Genomic DNA, 20,825 nt, shown 5'->3' on the forward strand with positions numbered 1-20,825 from the left:
TCTTCATGGCTTTCGTTTTAGGAACTGATGATGAGGAGTTGCCATCTAACTGGGATTGATGGTGAGAATATATGATCTTTTATGATTTTGGACCTAATATTTGTGGGGTCCTACATTCTCTTGGCTCCTTTCTAATACCACGAATTGTACTGATATTATTGTCAATTTCACCCTTTAGGTCTTTATTAGAGTTGATTATGTTCATGAACGCATTTAGGTGCAGGGTTTTATTTCAAAAGTTCAGTGCAAATCTCACATTATTGACAAATCTTACACTGATCTTCATCTAAGCGCAATCATCTACTATGATTATGAATTCACAAATCTTTGCTTGTGGGACAAGATGCACCGCGCACTCTATTTTCTACCATGCCTCAACATGTTTAAGACATTTTGTCAAACGCCTTGCTCCGCTTGCTGTCATGCTCAACGAGTGAGGGCGATTGTGTTCACCAATGGTATTGCGAATTCATTAATGATAATAATTATGTCAGACTACTTGATAAGAAAAAATTCAAAAAATTAGATAGAAGTTTGAAATAAGATCGTTTTCACTAGAAGAAAAGATGTTAATGTAGATAGCATATCAAGTGGAAAATCCAAACTAAAAACGGTAACCATGGATATTTTCTGAAATCAGAATGATTGTGATGGCATTGGCAACCGTATGATATTGGGGACCATTCTCATGATTTCATAATTTTTGTCAAGTACGTATATCAGTATATAATTTAAAAGCGGTCCCCAGAAAATGACGAAACAACTCCTCAATCTTAAATGGTCCTAGCTACCCTTACCACACCTTAAAGTCAATGTGTCACCACTCACAAACCATAATGAAGGGTAAAAATAAATACATAGTTTACATATTAGATGAAAATTCTGAATAAGCATATGTCTTCATCCTTTACGAAAATTCTAGAAGGTTAGAATACTTTATAAAGTGAGTCAAAGACTCAAAGGTCCCTACAGTACTTTAGACCCTTTTCCCCTTGTTTTTCTGTTTATATATTATATCGTCTCGTAAAATAGACGGTTCAGATCATTAGATTATAATGCACCACGACGATGTCAATTTTATAACTTGGGGATGTAATGTAATCCCTGGAAAATGATTGGTTTAGATCTTGTGAGTTAGTAAGTTTGTCTTGTTTATTGCATAGGACACAAGTTTTGAGTGTGAGACACAAACCCCACATAAAGTGTGGCCGCAACAAATACATTCATTATATGACTCTACCAAGAAAATCATGATTGTAATCACAACTTTGGCATTTTTTGCGCCACTTTCTTTGAAGATAAAAAAGAGAGCCCCCACCATTTTCTTTTCCTTGTCTCTCCTCCCTTTGCCCTCTTTTGTTGTTGAAAACGATGACTTCATATCCATGATTTAAGTTACTTTGAATGAGCCATCACCTATGTACATGTATTATTATTATTGTATTGAAGAGAAGATGCAATACTTTATGGGATTCACTTGGATAATCTTAAATCTTGTATACATGCATAATGTTTCATTCTTTAGATTCTACATGATTTTTTCATTCTTTAGATTCTACATGATTTTTTTTTTCCCTTTTTGTCGGAGTTAAAAAGGGAGATAGTTTTTATTTTTATTTATATATTTTTATAAAACGTACTATCAAGGTGTCATAAAAGTTTGAACATGAGACCACTCGTCTGGAAATCAATGTCATTTTCTCTTTTTTGATAAATACTATGAGGTGTTCGGGTCAGCTTACGTGCATCTTGACTAATCCCCACTAGCAAAACTGAGCCTACTGCTGGCCACCAGGTATTGCAATTGCTGGGACTCGAACTGGGAAGCAAACCCAACCAAACTCCAAACCCTTCCCAAATAACGGACAAACCACTAGATCACTCCTAGTGATTAAATCAATGCCATTTTTCACATAACTAGAACGATTAGCACTGGACATGATTGTTTGGTCGTAACCATTTTCTTTTCTTGAAAACTATTTGTCATTTTGAGTGATTCATGGCTATGGCTTTTGTTGGAGAGCCTGGACAACGCTAACCGGACCTACCAATCATCTAAAAGGGTGAATTGGTGATGAATAAGCTTTTTTTCCCACTTCCACCTGTGATTTTGATTGATTGCCACAGCTGGTTTTTTTTTTTTTTTGGTTTGTAATACTTATCTTTTATACACAACTGTCTTAAGAGGTCCCCAAAGTTGTGACAAAAAAAAGAAAAAGAAAATTGGAATAGTTCCCATATGTTGCATGGTGCTAGCAGGAGCACATCCCCACTAAATCTGCCAACTGGGCAGCTTTTTATGACTATTGGTTTGGGCTCACTAAGATTACAATTGGCCCTATTGGGTAAGTCCCATTTCCTTGAAAGATGGGCTCGCAAAGCCTAGCCCTGAATGCTGTTTAGCTATTGCACTTTGTACAGAAGCCATTCAAGTTTGCTACCTTGCATTTCAATTTCAAGAAACCATAGGCCATGTCCATCAGTTTTCTTATGTCCAAGCACACTGCCATTGTGGTTGAGTTGAAGGTTCCAACTTGATGAAATTAGAATTTTTGCCCTCTTCTATTTATTTATACAAGCGATATTGATATTGAGGAAGAATTGAACCAAAGACCTAGGGTGCGGAACAAATACTCTTAACCATTTAATCTACAAGTTCCTTTCTTTTATTCCCATTAAATTTCTGTTTTACTCAACGGATCTGAGCTTTGTTTTCTTCTCCATCTGCCCTCAACCCTCAATCATTTTTTCCATCCATTTTCCTCAAACTCTATATTTTTCACATGTTGCTCAATGTTTGTGATAAAAGCATCACGTACGTTTCAGTGAAAATGCTCCCAATAGCCATGTGGTTCTCTAGTCCAATCTCTCATTCGGAACAATGAAATTGGACCCATATATGAAAAACCAAACCAAACCAACCCTACCTCTCTCTTCTCGTTTGTTGTTATATCATTCACATAATTTCACAGAGCAAGTGTGAAGTGGGGTTCACATATTTGGTGACATGACTGTTCTCTGTTCATGATTAGGTTAAGCATAGCTAGAAAAGTCTGCATATTGCCTATGGAGCTGGTACATAATACATTACCTATCGACTAAATTAGGTGCCTATCTATCTGTCTCTTTCTTTCTTCAAGCATCGCCATCAGCCTTTTGCCCTCACATGCACGACTTGTCACACGGACCGACAGGTTGTATTTATGCTGATATAGAAATAATCCCTCAAATTGAAACAATATATTAACATGGGAAGGAAATGTGCTTAAGTTTCTTTGTGCCTAAGCAAGCTTTCGTGAGTAGAAATGGTCCAACCCAAGCTTTAACTAGAATAAGCAAGACTTCTAAATACTACCCTGCCCGATGACTTAGCAAGTTAGTTTTTCTTTTGGGATAAATGTAGCGATAGCCCGCTTTAGGTCTATTTAAATAATTCATACTTATTATTGTGCGGTACTGAAATGCTACGTTCGCAAATCGCAATTAGACTTAATAATATAGATTGATAGTATTAAAACACATGGCAAGATGTGCTTGGTTTTGGTCCAACATTTGATGTTAAAATTTGAAAGTATACTTTGGGGTAGGCTCAAACGTGCGTGAGGGATTAGATCAAGTATGTCATTGCCTCGTATGTACATGGCTTCTTGTGGGTGAAGCAAAGCGGAGATAAAATCAACAACTTAAGGTAAGATTTCTATAATTTATGTGTGACAACCAACCACATACCGTGGGACCCATTTCCTCGTATTCATCAAACGTGGACGGACGAGATCCATTAGCGAAGAAGACAGAATATTCAAGATTCAGCCACATAATATCACACCTGGAATCTTAAATTTTCAATCAACAAAAGCCCAATTTAATATATATATATATAGCTTAAGGCCTTCAAATGGGCCCTGACTTACCTTACGTGTTCGCACGTGATAGGTCCAATTTATGTCACACGCGGGCCGTGATTTTAGACAACCCTTCTTCTCCCGCCACGTACACAAATCCTCAGCGGAGTCAATGTGAGAACGTCGTCAAATCCAACGGCCACTAATTGTTTAATTCCAAATCAGGACATTTTAGCGGCTCTAATTGCTCAGTGTTTAATTCCCGCTATTTAAACGCCACAATAGAGGGAGAAATAAGAGAGAGAGAGAGACTGAGCGAGAGGAAAGCGCTCTGTGTTTCAAAAAAAAGGCAGGAGAATTAAGAAACGCTAGAAAACGAGAAGATCAGCGACCGAGGTTTCGAAACGGGAGTTTTTTGTTGTTGTTTGTTTCGGAGATTGTGAAACGGCAGCATTTTTGCGATGGCGGAGCATACGGAGGAAGTGAAGGCGGCGGAGTCTCTGATGGATAAGATAGCGGACAAGATCCACGGCCACGATTCGCCAGTGTCGCCGGCGGTGGAGTCGCTGCACGAGAAGGCCGTCAGCAGCGGCCATGCGGCGTCGTTGAAGGCCAAGGCTTACAGTCTCTTTGGGAGGGAGAAGCCCGTGCACAACGTCTTCGGCGGTGGAAAAGGTACATTTCGCGATCGTAACGTATTGTTTGTCGCTAATTGATCTAGATCTGGAGAATGGAGCTTGTGGCTTGTGGCTTTGATTGATTGTTAATTTTGATTTTGTTTAATTACAAATGGTCCTTAATTTCTTCTTTGATTTGATTGGTTTTTAAAAAGGTTTGCTTTTTATGTTGTTCCAGTTTTGCTAATCAAACTGAGACTCTCAAGCTAATTATGAAAATGAACCTTTATAATCATATAGTTAAAGACGTATTTAATTACGTGGGTTTTGTTTTATCATCTAAAATATTGCGAATTTCAGAGAGCATGCAATTGATAAAAATTGAATCTTTATTATAAATGCCACAGCGGCAGATGTTTTCCTGTGGAGGGACAAGAAGGGATCGGCAAGTGTTCTTATTGCGATAACGATCATATGGGTTTTCTTTGAATTGCTTGGCTACCACCTGCTGACTCTGATGGCCCACTGCTTGATTCTGGTTCTTGCAATGTTGTTCTTATGGTCCAACGCTTCAACCTTCATTAACAAGTAAGCATGCCTTTGATTTTTTATTTATTTCTTCCCTTTGGGTTTTGATAGTCTCAATTTTATCTGTTTAAAATGGTTCACTTAGCGCCACTTGTTACATGTAGGTCTCCACCACGCATTCCACAAGTTAAAATTCCAGAGAAGCCGGTTCTACAGATTGCGTCTGCAATTACAATTGAGATTAACCGGGCTTTTGTTATCCTGCGAGAGATTGCCTCAGGGAAGGATCTGAAGCAGTTCCTCTCTGTACGTTTATTGCTCTATCTTTTGCTTTCTGTGCCTTTTTTAATTGATGGTGTTCATGTTACATAAATTTTACCTGCTGCTATTCATGATGATTATTTAATTGTTTCTTTGAACTTCGATTTGATTATAAATCCATCGCGGTATATATGAATTGCAATCTATTTTTACGCTTTTGGTACTTGCTAATGGTGTTATGGGCGATTAGGTGATTGCTGGCTTGTGGGTTTTGTCTATCCTGGGGAAGTGGTACAACTTCTTGACCTTGGTCTACATAGGTAATGAAACTAACAAATGTACTTATCAGTTATGACTTGCATAATGCCATTTCTTTCTACGTGTGTTCTTACCATGCTGCTGATTTTTCTGAACAGTTGTTGTTTTGCTCTTCACGCTGCCTGTATTCTATGAGAAATATGACGACCAGGTGGATGCATTCGCAGAGAAGGCTATGATCGAGATCAAGAAGCAGTATGCAGTGTTTGATGCAAAGGTCCTAAGTAAAGTTCCTAAGGGGCAAATGAAGGACAAGAAGACTTAGACTGGCTGCCGTGCAGCTGGTTCTATTTGCTGACATATATTTGGTAGCCATGTTTCACCAGGGTGTTTTTCACACTTAATCCATGATTGGCTAGGATCCTCCTCTCCATATTCTAGTTCTTGAGTCCCTTGGATTCACAATGTGGATGATTTTGTGGTTTTTTTTTTTGGGTTCTTTTTTAAAACTTGGTTTTGCTACATTTATGATATTTGTGTGTAATTTTCATGGATGTTTTGTTGTGTGACCTGGTGATCATGCTAGTACATTTCAAATTAATGATTATTTTGTACATTGGGTTTCAATTTCAAATTTTTTTTTTGGCTTATTTGGTTTGGTGGAATGATTTGCCTGGTGAGTGTTCCTAAAAATCCTTTTTTGGGGGATTTAATAATAGTCCTTTCCCACTCTTATCAGAAATGAAATGATTATAACCTTTTGACATCTTTACCATTCATCATTCTGCCGTTAAAGTGAAAACAGAAAAATACAATATTCAATCATCCATGTCTTTCTGCATGGGAAGCAAATCATGTCCAGGAGGACGGTAGTTAAAATAGTCAACCTCAGATTATTCAAATGTTGTACTTGCTTGCTCTTGAGTAAGTGAAAATCAACACCATGTTCAGGTGAGGAGATATGTGTCACAACTAAATTTCTCAATCTCTAAACTAAGACCAATTTCCTCCAAGACTATTAGGTGGCTGACATAAAAAAGATGTTGGTTACCAATGCTACCGTAGCAAAATCCTCAAACAACACTATTGCTCAAGTAAATCGATAATATCAATATAATATTGATACTTTATTTATGTCATATCAAGAAGCGAGACTTTCATGAAACGGGAATATCACTATTTTACTTTATTCGACCAATAATGCTATGACACACTTGTTAACACTTCCATGTGACATAACATTACTGTCCATGAATATCAAAACAGCGTTATCCCCTTTGTAACTAAGTTTTTCTCCATGTCAAAATTATATGAGATAATTTACTTTCGAAATGATGGAATATCCACAATATTGATAACATAGTGAGACTATTTGCCGTAGTAAGCTCTTTCTATATTAGGACTTTACTATTTGCTATAGTGAGAACTGTACTACATTAGTAGGAGTTCTATTTTCCAAAGATGTTTTGGTCAAGAACGGGTGGCTGCCAGGTTGATAGCTAAGCTCTTTCTTTTGCACCCTGACTTCCATGGCTTACGCCGATTAATAACTCTCTTATTGGAAAAGCTTTGATAAATCACAGTTTTCGAAGCCTGCTTTGATGCTAATCTGCCTTCCATTCTTAACAACAAAAATAAATAAATAAATAAACGTACGGTTTTACAACTACTTTTACAAGAGTTGTTCAAATTACATAATTTGTTACACCATTGCTATATTGTATGGTTAGTGTCTTTTTTGTTTTTTTGCCAAACATTGTATGATCAGTTTAGATGACCTAAAAATATGATCTCTTTGGCATTGCTCGTGTCGATTATTGCATCGCTAAATGTAGAGAAAAATTACTCATATGAGAAGGGGAAGGAAGCAAGTCTGGCAGTTCGAAACTACAGAATTTGAAACTTCAGACTTTTCGAATTCTTGTTTGTCTAAAGCAAATCACAACAATTTCTCTGCAAGAATTAAAAAAAAAAAGAAAAAAGAAAAAGAAGAAGTGAAAGCTGTATATGGTTAGATATCTAAACACACAAGGCATTCCGCCTATTAATATTACAAATGAAAATACAGCTGCTACTAAAGTTCGTTCTTAAACAGTAGTTCACAGCAATCCAGATAAGGGATCATTTTCACACCTTATTCACAGAATGTGGCATCAACACAAAACCAAGTTTATACCGGAGCGTTCTAAGCCTGTCCTTTATAAACCCTAGCAGATTACTAGAAAGATTGTTCTTTCGCTTACTAAAACTCCGTGGACATGCTTCAGTCCAGTTTTTTTTGTTGAACTCTTCAAGTTTGGCCACTGACTTATCTCTGCCAGGAAGAGCTGAAGGAACAAGAAGGGTTTGTTGATACTCAAAGCTGTCTGAAGAAAATGTGTAGTTTTTACCAACAGTCTCATAGGAAATAAGTTAACTGCTCTCTCTTTCTCGATCCCCCTTCCCCGTATTGGTCATTCCACTGCTTCAATTCATTCATCATGGCTCCCTCAGATGCAAAGCTAGCTGCGACCTGCATTCCAATAAATATGTTTGAATCAACAAAGGGTACTAAACCAATCTGAATTTCAAGAGAGAGAGAGAGAGGGAGAGCATACCTGACTTTTTGCCTGCTTAAAGTCTTCCATATTTAAAGGCCTGAGGGTGATCACTCTTTCCTCTTTATGTTCTTTTGTTGCTGGGACAGCTTCTGGACTCTGCCCTTCCGAAGACTGGGCTTGATTTATACTAGGAACACCTTGTGGATTTTGTCCTCCTGCAGCTCTCTGCTTTTTCTCCTAAAATAAAAGAAAGGAGAAGATGATCATTGATCATTAAATCGAAGATACTACAGCAACAGATTTAGCCTTGGTTTTAACTTCCCTTACCAGATCCTTTTCTCTCTCTGCTTGTATCAATTCCCTAACTGGTCGATAAGCAGCTGTTGTACACAAGTTCTGTGCAAAAGAAATGTCACACTCGATCAGACGTAAGTACACATCAAACATCTAAACAACCAAATACATAATCAAATATGCTGACCTTAAGATCACTTCCACTAAATCCTTCAGTCATAGTTGCAAGCTCCTTGAAGTCTAGTCGTGCTTCCACCTTCTCTTTTGACAACAGAGTTCTCAAAATCATTTCTCTGTTCTCCACAGTCGGTAGCCCCACCAAAATTCTGTTCGAACACAGAGCGTTATCATAAGTAAAATTATGTGAGCAATTTTGATGTTACACTTTCATTGATAGCTGTATCCCACTAACATTCACTACAGACTTGTTTGATCTGGCAGCATTAAAAGTTATTGCAGATGCGTTCGTACCTCCGTTCAAAACGCCTGATAATTGCTTCATCAAGGTCAAATGGCCTGTTAGTAGCAGCAAGAACAAGGATTCGGTCTCCTTGATTAGACAAGAGCCCATCCCAATGAGTCATAAATTCATTCTTTATCTTTCGCATGGCTTCATGTTCTCCAAATCTTGTCCGCTGCCCGAGCATGCTATCAACCTCATCTACAAAGATGATGGTTGGAGAGACTTTGGCTGCCAGGGTGAACAAAGCTCGAACGTTTTTCTCGTCTTCACCAAACCATTTAGAGGTAATGGTGGACATAGATACATTAATGAAGCTTGCTCCAGCCTCCCTGGCAATCGCCTTCGCCAGCATAGTCTTCCCACTTCCAGGGGGCCCAAATAGCAATATACCTCTACAAGGCTTTAACAGGCCTCCATTGAAAAGGTCTGGTCTCCGCAGAGGGAGCATTACCAATTCCTGAAGGGATTCTTTAATCTCATCCAAAGCACCAATATCAGCAAATGTTACACCAATCTCATTTGCTGGTATGACCTCTGGTCTTATGCGCTTCTCAAATTCATTATCGAGTTCTGCCTGTTAAGTAGTACACATTGATATCTCAATATCAATACCAAGAGAAAAGTTGGGGGAAGAGAGAATAACATAATAGAATACTGCAAAAGTATGCCGTCTATATATGACATACAATCTACAAGTAAATATGTTCATGAGACCATAATATATACTTTTCATGTTTTCTTCTAGTATGTGCGTGTACGTGTTTGTTAAATAGCTACGGTGCAAAATACTAGAAAAATTAAAATAATGGTGACTTACAGAAGCTCTTGATATTGGAATTGGATTGTCAGCATCTGTTTTTGCCGCTGAAGTTGATGTCTCTGCGCCACTTTTGTTTTCAGGAGCAGCACTTTCAGTTTTTGTCTCTAAATTCACACCAACAGCCCCTTCAATTCCTGCTTCCTGTGATTAATGGAGATGAACCGGAGAATGATTAAACTAGTACTCCATCTATTTTCCTTGAGTTATAGCATAATACAAACACTAGTACAACAAACCTTAAGTGTTTCAGCCTTTGCTTCCAGCTTCAATGTATCTTTGCCACTATATTTGCCCTCTTGGAATATATTTAATCCATGGGACAAACTGTTTTACAGCAAAAACAGTGTGAGTACACAGAACGTGTTTAGTGACACAATCATTAAACCGAGAAAAAAAAAAAAAAAAAAACCCTTTACCTGTTGGATGAAATGACTAGTTTTCCATTTCTGTATTCAGGATCTTTGTTATTCATTAAATGATAAGAAACTGCTGATACCACAATCTCTTCTATATAGTTACTAAGATCAATTGTGTCTGCAATGCAGATCGAACCCAGATCATCGCAATCAAGATCATTAGATGAAAGTACTTCCATGATGTGGTTTTTGTTATCCTGAACCTGAATCATTTTCATATCTTCCTCTAGTTGAGTATTCCAGCTGACAAGATGGGATTCATTTTCAGGAGGCCTGATTTCAATGTTGTAAGGGAAAAGAGCAGTAAGCCTCTCATCAACCTCTCTTTTGTCTTCACCCAGATCCACAATTCGTGAACCAAGGATCAGCACAGCTCCAGATAATTTCTTCAACATTTTCTGGAACAAGTTGTATATCCTCTGTGATCTAGATAAGAGCTTGTCAACGTCCCTAAGATACAGCACAACGGGGCAGGTATTTGAGACAAAAACCAAAACCTGAAAGTATATACAAAGTTTATTTCAGAGACCAATATCCTGGTAGAAAAATACATGGAAAGCAGAGGAAAAACTGTGTACATAATCATGGGAAAATGCATGGTAGCATGTTGTTGACCGCTAAAAATACAATATAGCACAAAAAAGCATCAGTAATTACTCTGTACAGGGACTGTATAAGAAGCTTCTCATCAAAAGACCAGCTGCTTGTGCGCCTAAGTGGAGCTAGAAAATGGAAAGTGTTCATTAGAAACAGAGAGAACAGAAAGAGGAGGGGGAAAAAGTAACAACATACCATTGAAGCAGAACTTGAAACCACATGTTCTCAGCATAAAAAAATCAATCATATGTATGTTTTTGAGTTAATTCAATGTATATCAAAATTGAATTTCAATATCTAAATAATTCATTTAAAACACTAAATCAAATAGAAGTTCCTTTTTTTGTCTATTGAGACTCCAATATAATTTCATCACTACCACTTGATCAAATCATAGGCTTTTAAATATACATTGTAAATAGATTTTAATACATGAACTGTAAGGGTAACCAATAAACAGCTAGCTCTCTCTTGCAATAAACAGAAATAAACCTGAATTTGCGGGAGTGGACTGAGAAGCAAGGTTACTAATATTTCCTGAAGCAGAAGCATTTCTACGAAGCTTTGAAGGATTACTAGAACCTTCTACCATACTACAAGTACAGGTAAAAGGTATTAGTTAAATAATATGATTCAATAAACAAGTCGGGAACTAACATATATCCCTTTTAAAGTTTCAATCAATCAAGCATATTTTTCAATTATCCTCCAATACCTTGATCGAATATCCACACCGCTGTTTTGCCTTCGTAATGTGCCTGCAAGCAGATTTTCTGGTCAGAGCTATGTCGGACCACGGATAATCATAGAATATTATTTACAAGGAAAATTGTATATAATGTTCAGAAATTCACCTACAAATTATCAAATAAATATTTTCAACAATACCTGTGGGTTCCTCCCTTTGAGGAAAGATTGAAAATGATCCAAATAGACCAGACAACCGCTCTAGTGTCACCTCAGAAGTGGACCTTTTAAAAGACTACACATAGATGATTACAATTTATAAGTAAATAAACAGCAGGAAGTTAAACAGCAACTCAACTCATAATGAAAATTCGGAAGCATGACATATTTAAAACTAAAAGTTCAACTTTTTTACACAAAAAGATCTGAAGAGGGATGAGAAAAACAAAACATGCAGCATCTTATCAATGTTCTCAGAAGGCTATGGACTATATTCTACTGACGGCATGATAATTGCACAAAAGAACATACTGGAAATGGTTTAAAGAAAGCTTACAGATGCTTTGTTGGAACTTCCATATTTGCTCTGAATCTGTACAACCCCAGCCATTATAAACCTTAGTAGAAGATAAAGCGGACACACACACACACAAACATACTTACGTATTCTATAAAACTGCCGAGACTCACCTTTAGAGAAAAATTTGTCACATCTAAGAGCAACAACTTCGCCTGGAAGTAATGGGCTAAAGCCTTGGCAAGTTGTTGTTGGTAAAGTTCTTCAATATAAAAAGGGAGGGAAGAAAACACCAAAACAAAAAAAGAGTGATTAGAATGATAGAACATGTAAATACAAACACTGAATGCAAGTTGCAGATTACATACCAGCAGGCCCTGAGAGCAAAATAGCCCGACTTGCGGGAGAAAGATTGCGTGTGTACTTCGAAACCTCAGCGCGCTTGAGATGGACATAGGCAGCACTGGTTATCAATACTCGAGTCTGTTCACTGTAAAACCATTCATCAACTTAACTATGTTAAACAGTATTCTATATAAAAGAATTACCAAGTTTGCTCATCAATTTATGTATTAGTATGTCTGCGACAATCTTATCTAAACAATAACGTTCAAGGTGAATCCAAATTTCAATAAATCAAATACTGTCACATGTCACATCCTTTGGTGAACAAAACTTGATAAACAAATTTGATGGATGCACCAATAAGAATCTAAGTATCTTATATGCTATAATGCTAAAGACACAAACTTTTATTAGTCAAATTTGGTGAGAACCCAACAGCCAGAACCAGACTATCATTCTCAAGGCTTCAAAGATGACAAAAGGTAATTAACTTCTTTAGAATATGAATATCCACTTTATGTTAAACAGGAGTTTGGGGAATATTGGGAAGGTGGTGACCTGAGGTAGTAGGGGAATTGGTCGAAGGTGACCTTGCTGTCTCTGCCATCAACGATCTGTCGTAGCAACTCCTGCTCGACCGTATCCGGCGTAAGGGCATTGGAGAGGGTGCCGTTTCCGGCCCATTTGCTCATCGTCTGACCCGAAGCCAACCCAAGCCCAACTCCCACTCCCATTCCCACACCCAAAGCCGATAGCAAAATGCCTTTCTGCTCCATCTCTCTGTTTCTCACTGTTTTTCTTCTTATTATTTTTTTTAGTTTTTATTTCTAGACACACTCTATGCTATCAAACAACGTACACAAACGAACCCATTAGAGTTTCGTTGCTAAAGAAAACCAGAATCACCACAAAACTCAACCTATCTGTAACTTTGGAATATTAACCGCTATAATATAACCTTCACAGTCCCAGAAACTGATCGAACCCACAAAAAAGCTTCAAACTTCCGTTCAAACATATGCTCAAAAGCCTCAAATTTGATTTCTTTATCACAAAAACTCGAAAAATGGTTTCTGGGTCGGACAGAGGATTGAAGAAAACCCCGAATTTTCTCAACCTCTGATCTCTTTCTCTGTTTTTTCTTTCATTTCTCTTTTGCCGTCTGTGAAAGTTTTGTATGTATGTGAAGACGAGAGAAAAGGGTCGGTGCGAAAGAAGTGGATCGCCGGGAAAAAGAGAAGAGGTGGATTTATGGCGGCGGGGAAAGAACAGTGAGTGGTGGTGAAGAGGTTTGGTTCCCGCTTTTGCAGGCCTGTCTCTCGGTGTTTATTCAAGTTTTTAAAGACAGAGTGGTGGGTGTCACTGTACGTGTCACTTTTTGGAGGGATTGGGTTTCGGTTTTGACAGTTTTTTATTATTCTTATGGTCCTTGGGATTTGAAGTCTCTTTGACGCTCACTTTAAAAATTTAGAAAGGACCAAACCAGAAAAATTTAGAAAGGAAATGGGGCCGATGCAAAAAATATCTAAATTTAAAGAGTCATCATGCAGCCTGATGAGCCCAAACGGGCGGAAGAGGATAAGCTTCAAAAAATTTGCCAACTTTACTTTGGACGACCTCTATGGACCTGGTAACTCAATCTGTTGAGCTCTCATATCTTGACCGTTCAAAGGTAGGTTTGGGCCCCACCTTGGTATGGGATTCAGAAGGGGGTGAAGTTGGACGGCTGTGATCAACTTGCTAGACCACCTTAGTCATGTAGCCGCGATTTCAATGCAGGGTTAGGGTATCTGTTGGGTGTTGGTGACTGCCTCGTTCTGATATATATGCATGGGTCGCTCGTGGAGTGCACATGTTGGAGGGTGTATCAGACATTTCTTTGCATGGGATGTAATCGTGGTATAATCAACACGTTATGTGCATATTACATTAATTTTAATTGATGGAGACAATTAACACCTACATGTAACAATGCTCAAGAAAGAGAATTCTCCGCAACCACTACAAACCTTTCTCTTGCTAATCAATCACTTTATCCAGAAAGACTACATCATGATTTGCATGAAGATTTTCTTCGAGCTCCACCGTGGTTTGTATATGGTTAGATTGGTAACGTTGTTTGCACTCATCCGAAAATATCTAAATGAGCGTCTAAATACAACTTAATCTGTGAATACAAGTCTCTTTATTTGTAATGTGAACTATGCATATAGACAAAAATTAATACCCTTAGATGGTCTAGATTTGCAATCTAAACTATGGAAGAGAATATTTCCCTCGTAAGGTACAATGGCAAGTTGATTATCCTGTATTGGAGGTTGTGTATATACAGCCTTAAGTGTTTTTAGTAAGTCTGGGAGAAGAACGTGCGTGTAATGAGGATTGCACTATTTTGTTATCTCCAATTAATTATGTGTCGTCTGTTTATAAATGAGGAAGAATTGAGAAGAAGAAGAAGAGTCGAGAAATCAGAGAGAAAATGAGAATATTATATGAGAGTTCTTTTCTGATTAATGAATATTACAGTATCCAGAGCCTTTTATACTTTGGGCTTTGCTTAGTCATTAAGCTAGCTCTTCCTAACTAACTGAAAGATACACATGACTATTACAACAGCTAATACAAACTAACACCCATAATTAACGCAACAGTCTTGACACCTCAACACTCTTACTATTAATCAAACACCATCATGTAAAATAATTATCACGCATGACAATTAGTTGAATATAGTAAAACAATGCTATCCTTGCAATATACAAGTTTTTATAAGCCTTAGAGCGAAGGCCTTATGTTTTGCCTTGGTTTTTTCTCTCCAATAGATTCAGAGTTTGCTAGGGATAGCCTTTTGTTTTTCGCAAGAAGATTGAAAGCAGATTCCATTGGAATCAGAACCAGCCACCACTATTATGCAATGTGGGGTCGCATCAGGTGGTACGTAATTATAGTATAAAGGTGCACCCGCACCACTGTATCTGAGCCACAGCAAAAAATGGCAGACAAAGATTGCCTCAGTGTGGATAATCGAAATCCACTACAGCTGTATTTGCACGTGACATGGAGACGTGAGGAAGGCAGCAGAATATTGTCATGCAGTGCAACTGTGCAAGTAGCTAGCAATTGGGATGGGATGGATGGGATTAATCAGTCCGCTGGACAAAACAATCCTATGTCTTTTGGATTCAAAGTTGGCTGTTTGTTTGCGTGACTGCAAGAATTGAGACCATGGTGACTTGAAAATTCTCTGTTTGGAAAGTGGGAGAAGATGTGGAGCCAGAAAAGATATCATGTTTGATATTTGGTGTCATCAGCTTGATGGAGGAGGCACCAACTTGTTGTGTCTCATAATGTCTGGACATTGACATTGAATTCAATGTCCCCAATAGCTGCAAGTATGTTTGATTAATACGCAGCGTGAACGGGATGCACAAAAATCGGAAAAGAAGAACGCAACTGGGAGAAATGGATTATTTTGATTGGCAACAACTTTGCCTTTTGGAATTATGCGACAGAGAGACTTTGGCATGGCTTTTTTGCAACATTTTTGTACTGAGAAAGATAAAAATTAAAATAAATAAAAAATTGTAGGACAAAATGTCAGAAGTGGGATTTGAACCCACGCCCTCGTTAGAGGACCAGAACTTGAGTCTGGCGCCTTAGACCACTCGGCCATCCTGACTTATGTTAACATCTACCCTCAATTATCTTTATAAATCGTAACACTAGAGCTCTGAAACCAAAATTTAAAAACCTACTTTTGAAATTCATTATTTTTTAACTTCTAATTTTATATACGCCCTCATTTCTAAACTGGACAAGCCTAAGGGCAAGATTTGTCTGGGCAAGCTGACGTTAGTGGCCAATTTAAATACTAAAAAAATCAAAAAATTCAGAATTTTTTTCTTCTATAAATACGTAACTATATTCTTCACTTCCCACACTAAAATCCATATAAATTCCTATCTTGATATCTCATGTAAATGGTGGTTGCCATAGCAATGGGTAGGAATGCATTAAAAAATTGTTAAGACTGTCACTATTCACATGAATAGTATTTTCCCTTGCTTGCCTTTGCCCTTTGCCATGACACAATGGGGTGGTAAGTGCTCTTATATCTCATCTGCTTCTCCCCATCTCTTTTACTAAAAATTACAAATATAAATGTCATTAAATGGCTCTTATGTTTCCTCTCTAGTTATTTTACAAGAAAGTATATATTTAATTATTTTTCGGCAATTTATTTTATAATAAGGTGTATAAAACAATATATGTTTCTCAACCGTTAAATCAAATACATATTGAGATGCACTGAAAAAACTTGAACTTTTCTTTACAGGAACTGACTTGCACAATAATAAACTAAATTGACAATTGTATACATGGGCTTAGCTAAGTTGGTTAGAGCGGATGAACTCTCCACTTTACACTCGAAATCAAATCCTCCTCCCCGTAATTTAAATTAATTTAAAGTAGAATATCATTTGTATTAAAAAAACAAAACTAAATTGACAATTGAAGATAGTTTGGATACAGTTAATTCAAAGAACTATTAGTCCAGATGAGGCAAGTCCAATACTAATTTTGCTCAATTTGATGTTTGCAAATCTATAAGAGGGTTTTAGTGTAGTTGGTATTTAGTCATTGAGGATAATTCCATTTGCCAAGTCAAATACAACATTTACATAACAAAGGGCACACCGCGTACTTATCATACTCAGCAGCCTTAGCTTTATAAATTAATATTCTATTCTACAGGCCAGTGAGAAGGGAATTGAAAAATGAGGAGAAAATAAGACAACAATGTGGTCATCAGACAAAACTACACGAGCTTTGCTATGCCTCTGACTTGAAGATCTTCTTGGCCAAAAGAATAATTTCTATCCATTTTTCTTTTCCCCTGTGTTATCCATCTTACATATGAACAAAGTATCATGCTGATCCTCTTGATGATAAGGGATTCGACCTTGATGATCAACCTCTGCGACTTCACATTAATTTAGTGGACTTGAACTGCAATCTGCTGAAATTTGTTTAATCACTGTCACTGACCGAGAGCAAGCTGCTAGTCTTGTGGCAGACCTCTCACCTCCTGAAGGATTGCAAACCATTAATTTGGATGCTTCTTTATGATCTGATTGGTCGATGAATGAATCCCAAAGAACAAATCTTGTGCTTATTTCATTAAATCCAAAAATACAAAGCCATTCCAAAGGCTATGCAAGAGCATTGATGGTAATAGGTTCCTTGACCGTGCAAATATAACACCCATCACCACCCCAAGAAAAATAAGTGGTAGCATCCTCTGTACATTAAAATGCGCTAAAGCAAATACAACCGAGCTCACCAGTATTGCAGACCATACAGGCATGTACTTGGTCAAGGAAGGAAGTAGGAAACCCCTAAACACTATCTCCTCCCATACAGGAGCACACACCGAAACTACTACCGCATACAGTGCCATTGCCACTGGATCACGTGCCAAAATTGATTGCTCAACACTTGATATTGTGACAGGGGTGGAAGGCAAAAGAGGTAATAGGTTGAGGTTGAACTGTGAGAGCCGATTGACCAGGGGAAACATAAGGCATCCAAGAGCAACATCCAACTGCCAGGATCCTTTCAAGCTAAATTTGAACCAATCTGGGGGAAGCGGACGGAAACGAGATAAGCAGCGATAAAGGATCACAATTCCAGCAAGACCCTCAGTTACATCAGTCACCAGGCTAAATAAGGCTTGTCCTCTAAATGTTAATGATTCCCTGCTGAAACCTGCCAGGTGAGCTGCAAATGGAACCATCCAAGAACCTATGAACCAGAAAGCTACAACCCATAGTAGCATGACCTGCATCATGTATATCACATCAACTTTGCCAATAACAAGGGGCAAAAGTCTCTTTCTTTGTAAGTCCTGGTTATTAAGACACCTTATCTTCATAATTTTCCTTTTTCTTGTAAACTCATCCTTTAAAAGTAGATGATGGATGTGACAGCTTGGAATCCACAACTGTCGCCTAGTCATATTTAAGTTTCATCACACACTATTGAAACACTTACCTGCATTATGGTCTCTGCTGTCCATGGCACACTCCACCGACTCCCAATCGCCCTAAACACTGCATCTGCAGCCTGAAATTTAACCCCCCAGGAAAGAAAAAATGAGAACCTCGATGCAGCCTGTGGTATGTTTTTTTAGATCAAAGTAATAAAAGTGGTTACAGGATTTTCCTCCCGTATTAATAAGATTCCATTATCGTGTGTGTATATCATTAAATTCACTTAAACAGCAGAGCAAAAACGAAAATGGAACCAACATCCTAGTTTCTGATGGAGGTAAAACTAGACCATTTTCTCTCCCTTCAACATCCTGACAATTGAAGCTTAAATGTAAAGCAAATGCAAGATCATGATTTGTCCTAATCATACAACCTAGTATCCCATTCAATCAACCAAACATCAGATGTATACTACTGATTATTAAAAGCATACCACCATAGGCAGATGGCGCGATTCACTTACCAAAATTCACATACCGGAAAAACAACATAACTTCTTGTGGTATTGAAAACAGCTACTCAAGGTGGTTACCGCCTAAATTTCCATCAAATAATCATATGTTCATACTGGATGAACTTTATCATTCACCATACTATAAGTCAACTGCAACTATGAAAGTTAAAGAACTTCATCTAGGCAATGCAGTGAATATTGCCATAGTCTTGAACACCATAAATCTTCAGCCTACTCTTAAGAAAATCCTTGAATAAAAAATGCTACTTATCATTCAGATGTCAGATCAAGTGATGTTTCATGGTCTTAAACTATTTCAATGGTAAGGTTTATAATCAATTTAACACTTCTACTTTGAACTACCACACATATATGTACATGTGATACAAGGCAGTTAATCAACATGTCAGAAACTCAAACTTCAATCCAACCCCCTAAAAATCTCAATAGTAACTTTGATAAAAATCTCTATGTTCTACAAACTATTTACTATCCACTTCTTGTACATACTACAACAAGAACAACCAGACATTCAAACTCATTGAATAAAGTAACAAAACAAGGAAATATGACCTCTCGAAGAGTGAATCCCCAATCCTTTTTAACCACCTTAGAATCATCGAATTCGGACTTAACTACTTCCTCAGGCACCAAGTGTCCAATATAATCAGCTTTCGGGGTTTCTGATGAAGAATTCTCTTGTCTAAAGCATGAAATTCTTGTCCATCTCTGCAAATAAAAAAGTAACCCAAAACACAGAAGTGAAAACTACTGAGTACAAATTAAGGGCATAACACAAAAGAATACACCTCTGGTTTAGCTGCCGATAAAGCACTGGAAAATTGGAACAAAAACAAAAACCAAGTCTTACCCTTTTGTACAGCTCAACTGAATAGTCAATAAAAAGGTCCAAAATTTTCAATCTTTCATACATTTCTCGGCAACCAAGCTATGAACAGACTGTAAATTATCGACATAAATGAAGATAAACAAACAAGAGGGAACATTAATTACCGTGCTGGAAGGCCTGGAATGAGATTCGAAGATCCTAAAACTCCGGGAAATTGGATATAGAGCTCCGGGTCGGGTCGAAACCCTAGTTTTTGGGGCAGGTGATTGAAGGAAAGGGCGGCGAATAAGAGAGTGAGAGCAAGTGGAGCTCAACATGTTGTGAGCGAATTCTCCAAATTCCCAAATTCCGTTTGCATCAGACTTCAAAGGGGTTTTTGGGTTTGAAAGTTTTCTCTTTTGTTTGGCAGTTGGTTTCCCCCAATTCCCAGATTCTCAGGGGGGGAGGGAGAGAATGGGAATTGGTTTCTCAGAAACAATGGGAAAAAGAAAGTTAGGGATCGGTTATTGTACAGGTGTTATAGGGCTCATCTCATCTCATCTCATATGCCTGCCTGGGTTTGGTTTGGGCCTGTGGCTGCTGGCTGAGTAATTTATGGGTTTGAGGGGGTGTTTGGATACATGGATAAGAGTTTTTCCAATTCCCAGAGATTCTGGGCAATTAGGATAATGGGATTTTTATCATATTTATTTTTATTGGTTGTTGGACATAAGTTCATAACTCAAAACCATGGTTGAAAATTACACTTTGCCTACCCATTCATGAAATGATAAATGATACTTGGATTGGATTGGATTGCCTTTTTTCCAGGGAATTTTTCTTTCTCTGACCGGACTAACTGGCTGGAGTGCTGGACTACTCAAAGATAAACCAAGGAATTAAAATATAGGATTAGGAATAAGAACCCAATTTCCTCTTCTCAACTTTATGGACTTTGTGGTTGCCTTTGCTTGCCCTAAAACAAGGGGCGTTTGATTTGAATATATGATATGGGAAGGGATTATAGTGACTTATTACATCACATTCTCAAGAAGGGTTTGACTCTCACCCTTTTTTTTTTCCTGAAGGTATTAGGGATTCTAGAGTTGGAACGTAAATTTATGTATTATGCATAAGTTTATGATGAATGGTGAGTGGACCCTTCCAGTTCATTACTTCATTATATCTGATATCAAACTCAGCTTAAAATTGATGAAGATTTTGAGTTTTATACTGCCATCAACAACACATTCCCATAGAAAAGAATTCCAACAACATTCATATCATATAGAATAGAACAGTAA

At 37.7% G+C, this 20,825-nt stretch overlaps 3 protein-coding genes and 1 non-coding gene across 4 annotated transcripts; 1 reads left to right on the forward strand and 3 right to left on the reverse strand.

Moving 5' to 3' along the window:
- Positions 4,039-6,153, forward strand: LOC18777886 (reticulon-like protein B2). The gene is made up of 5 exons (XM_007209432.2): positions 4,039-4,517; positions 4,867-5,047; positions 5,152-5,293; positions 5,499-5,568; positions 5,665-6,153. The coding sequence occupies exons 1-5, from the start codon at positions 4,304-4,306 to the stop codon at positions 5,829-5,831; spliced, it is 774 nt and encodes a 257-aa protein (XP_007209494.1). The 5' UTR covers positions 4,039-4,303; the 3' UTR covers positions 5,832-6,153.
- On the reverse strand, positions 7,309-13,662 carry LOC18776347 (peroxisomal biogenesis factor 6). The gene is made up of 16 exons (XM_007210306.2): positions 12,744-13,662; positions 12,209-12,330; positions 12,014-12,102; positions 11,880-11,915; positions 11,525-11,618; positions 11,352-11,394; positions 11,129-11,229; positions 10,697-10,761; positions 10,040-10,536; positions 9,860-9,947; positions 9,621-9,764; positions 8,812-9,377; positions 8,528-8,666; positions 8,374-8,442; positions 8,104-8,283; positions 7,309-8,018 (listed from the first exon to the last, which is right to left on the reverse strand). Exons 1-16 carry the CDS (start codon positions 12,959-12,961, stop codon positions 7,905-7,907), a joined length of 2,565 nt encoding a protein of 854 aa, XP_007210368.1. The 5' UTR covers positions 12,962-13,662; the 3' UTR covers positions 7,309-7,904.
- On the reverse strand, positions 15,781-15,864 carry TRNAL-CAA. The gene has a single exon. It is a non-coding gene; the product is annotated as a tRNA-Leu (tRNA).
- On the reverse strand, positions 16,798-20,369 carry LOC18777188. Its single transcript, XM_007209258.2, has 4 exons — positions 19,707-20,369; positions 19,266-19,421; positions 18,240-18,311; positions 16,798-18,027 (listed from the first exon to the last, which is right to left on the reverse strand). Exons 1-4 carry the CDS (start codon positions 19,857-19,859, stop codon positions 17,359-17,361), a joined length of 1,050 nt encoding a protein of 349 aa, XP_007209320.1. The 5' UTR covers positions 19,860-20,369; the 3' UTR covers positions 16,798-17,358.

The sequence above is a fragment of the Prunus persica genome, chromosome G5, assembly GCF_000346465.2.
Source record: "Prunus persica cultivar Lovell chromosome G5, Prunus_persica_NCBIv2, whole genome shotgun sequence".
Lineage (NCBI taxonomy): Eukaryota > Viridiplantae > Streptophyta > Magnoliopsida > Rosales > Rosaceae > Prunus > Prunus persica.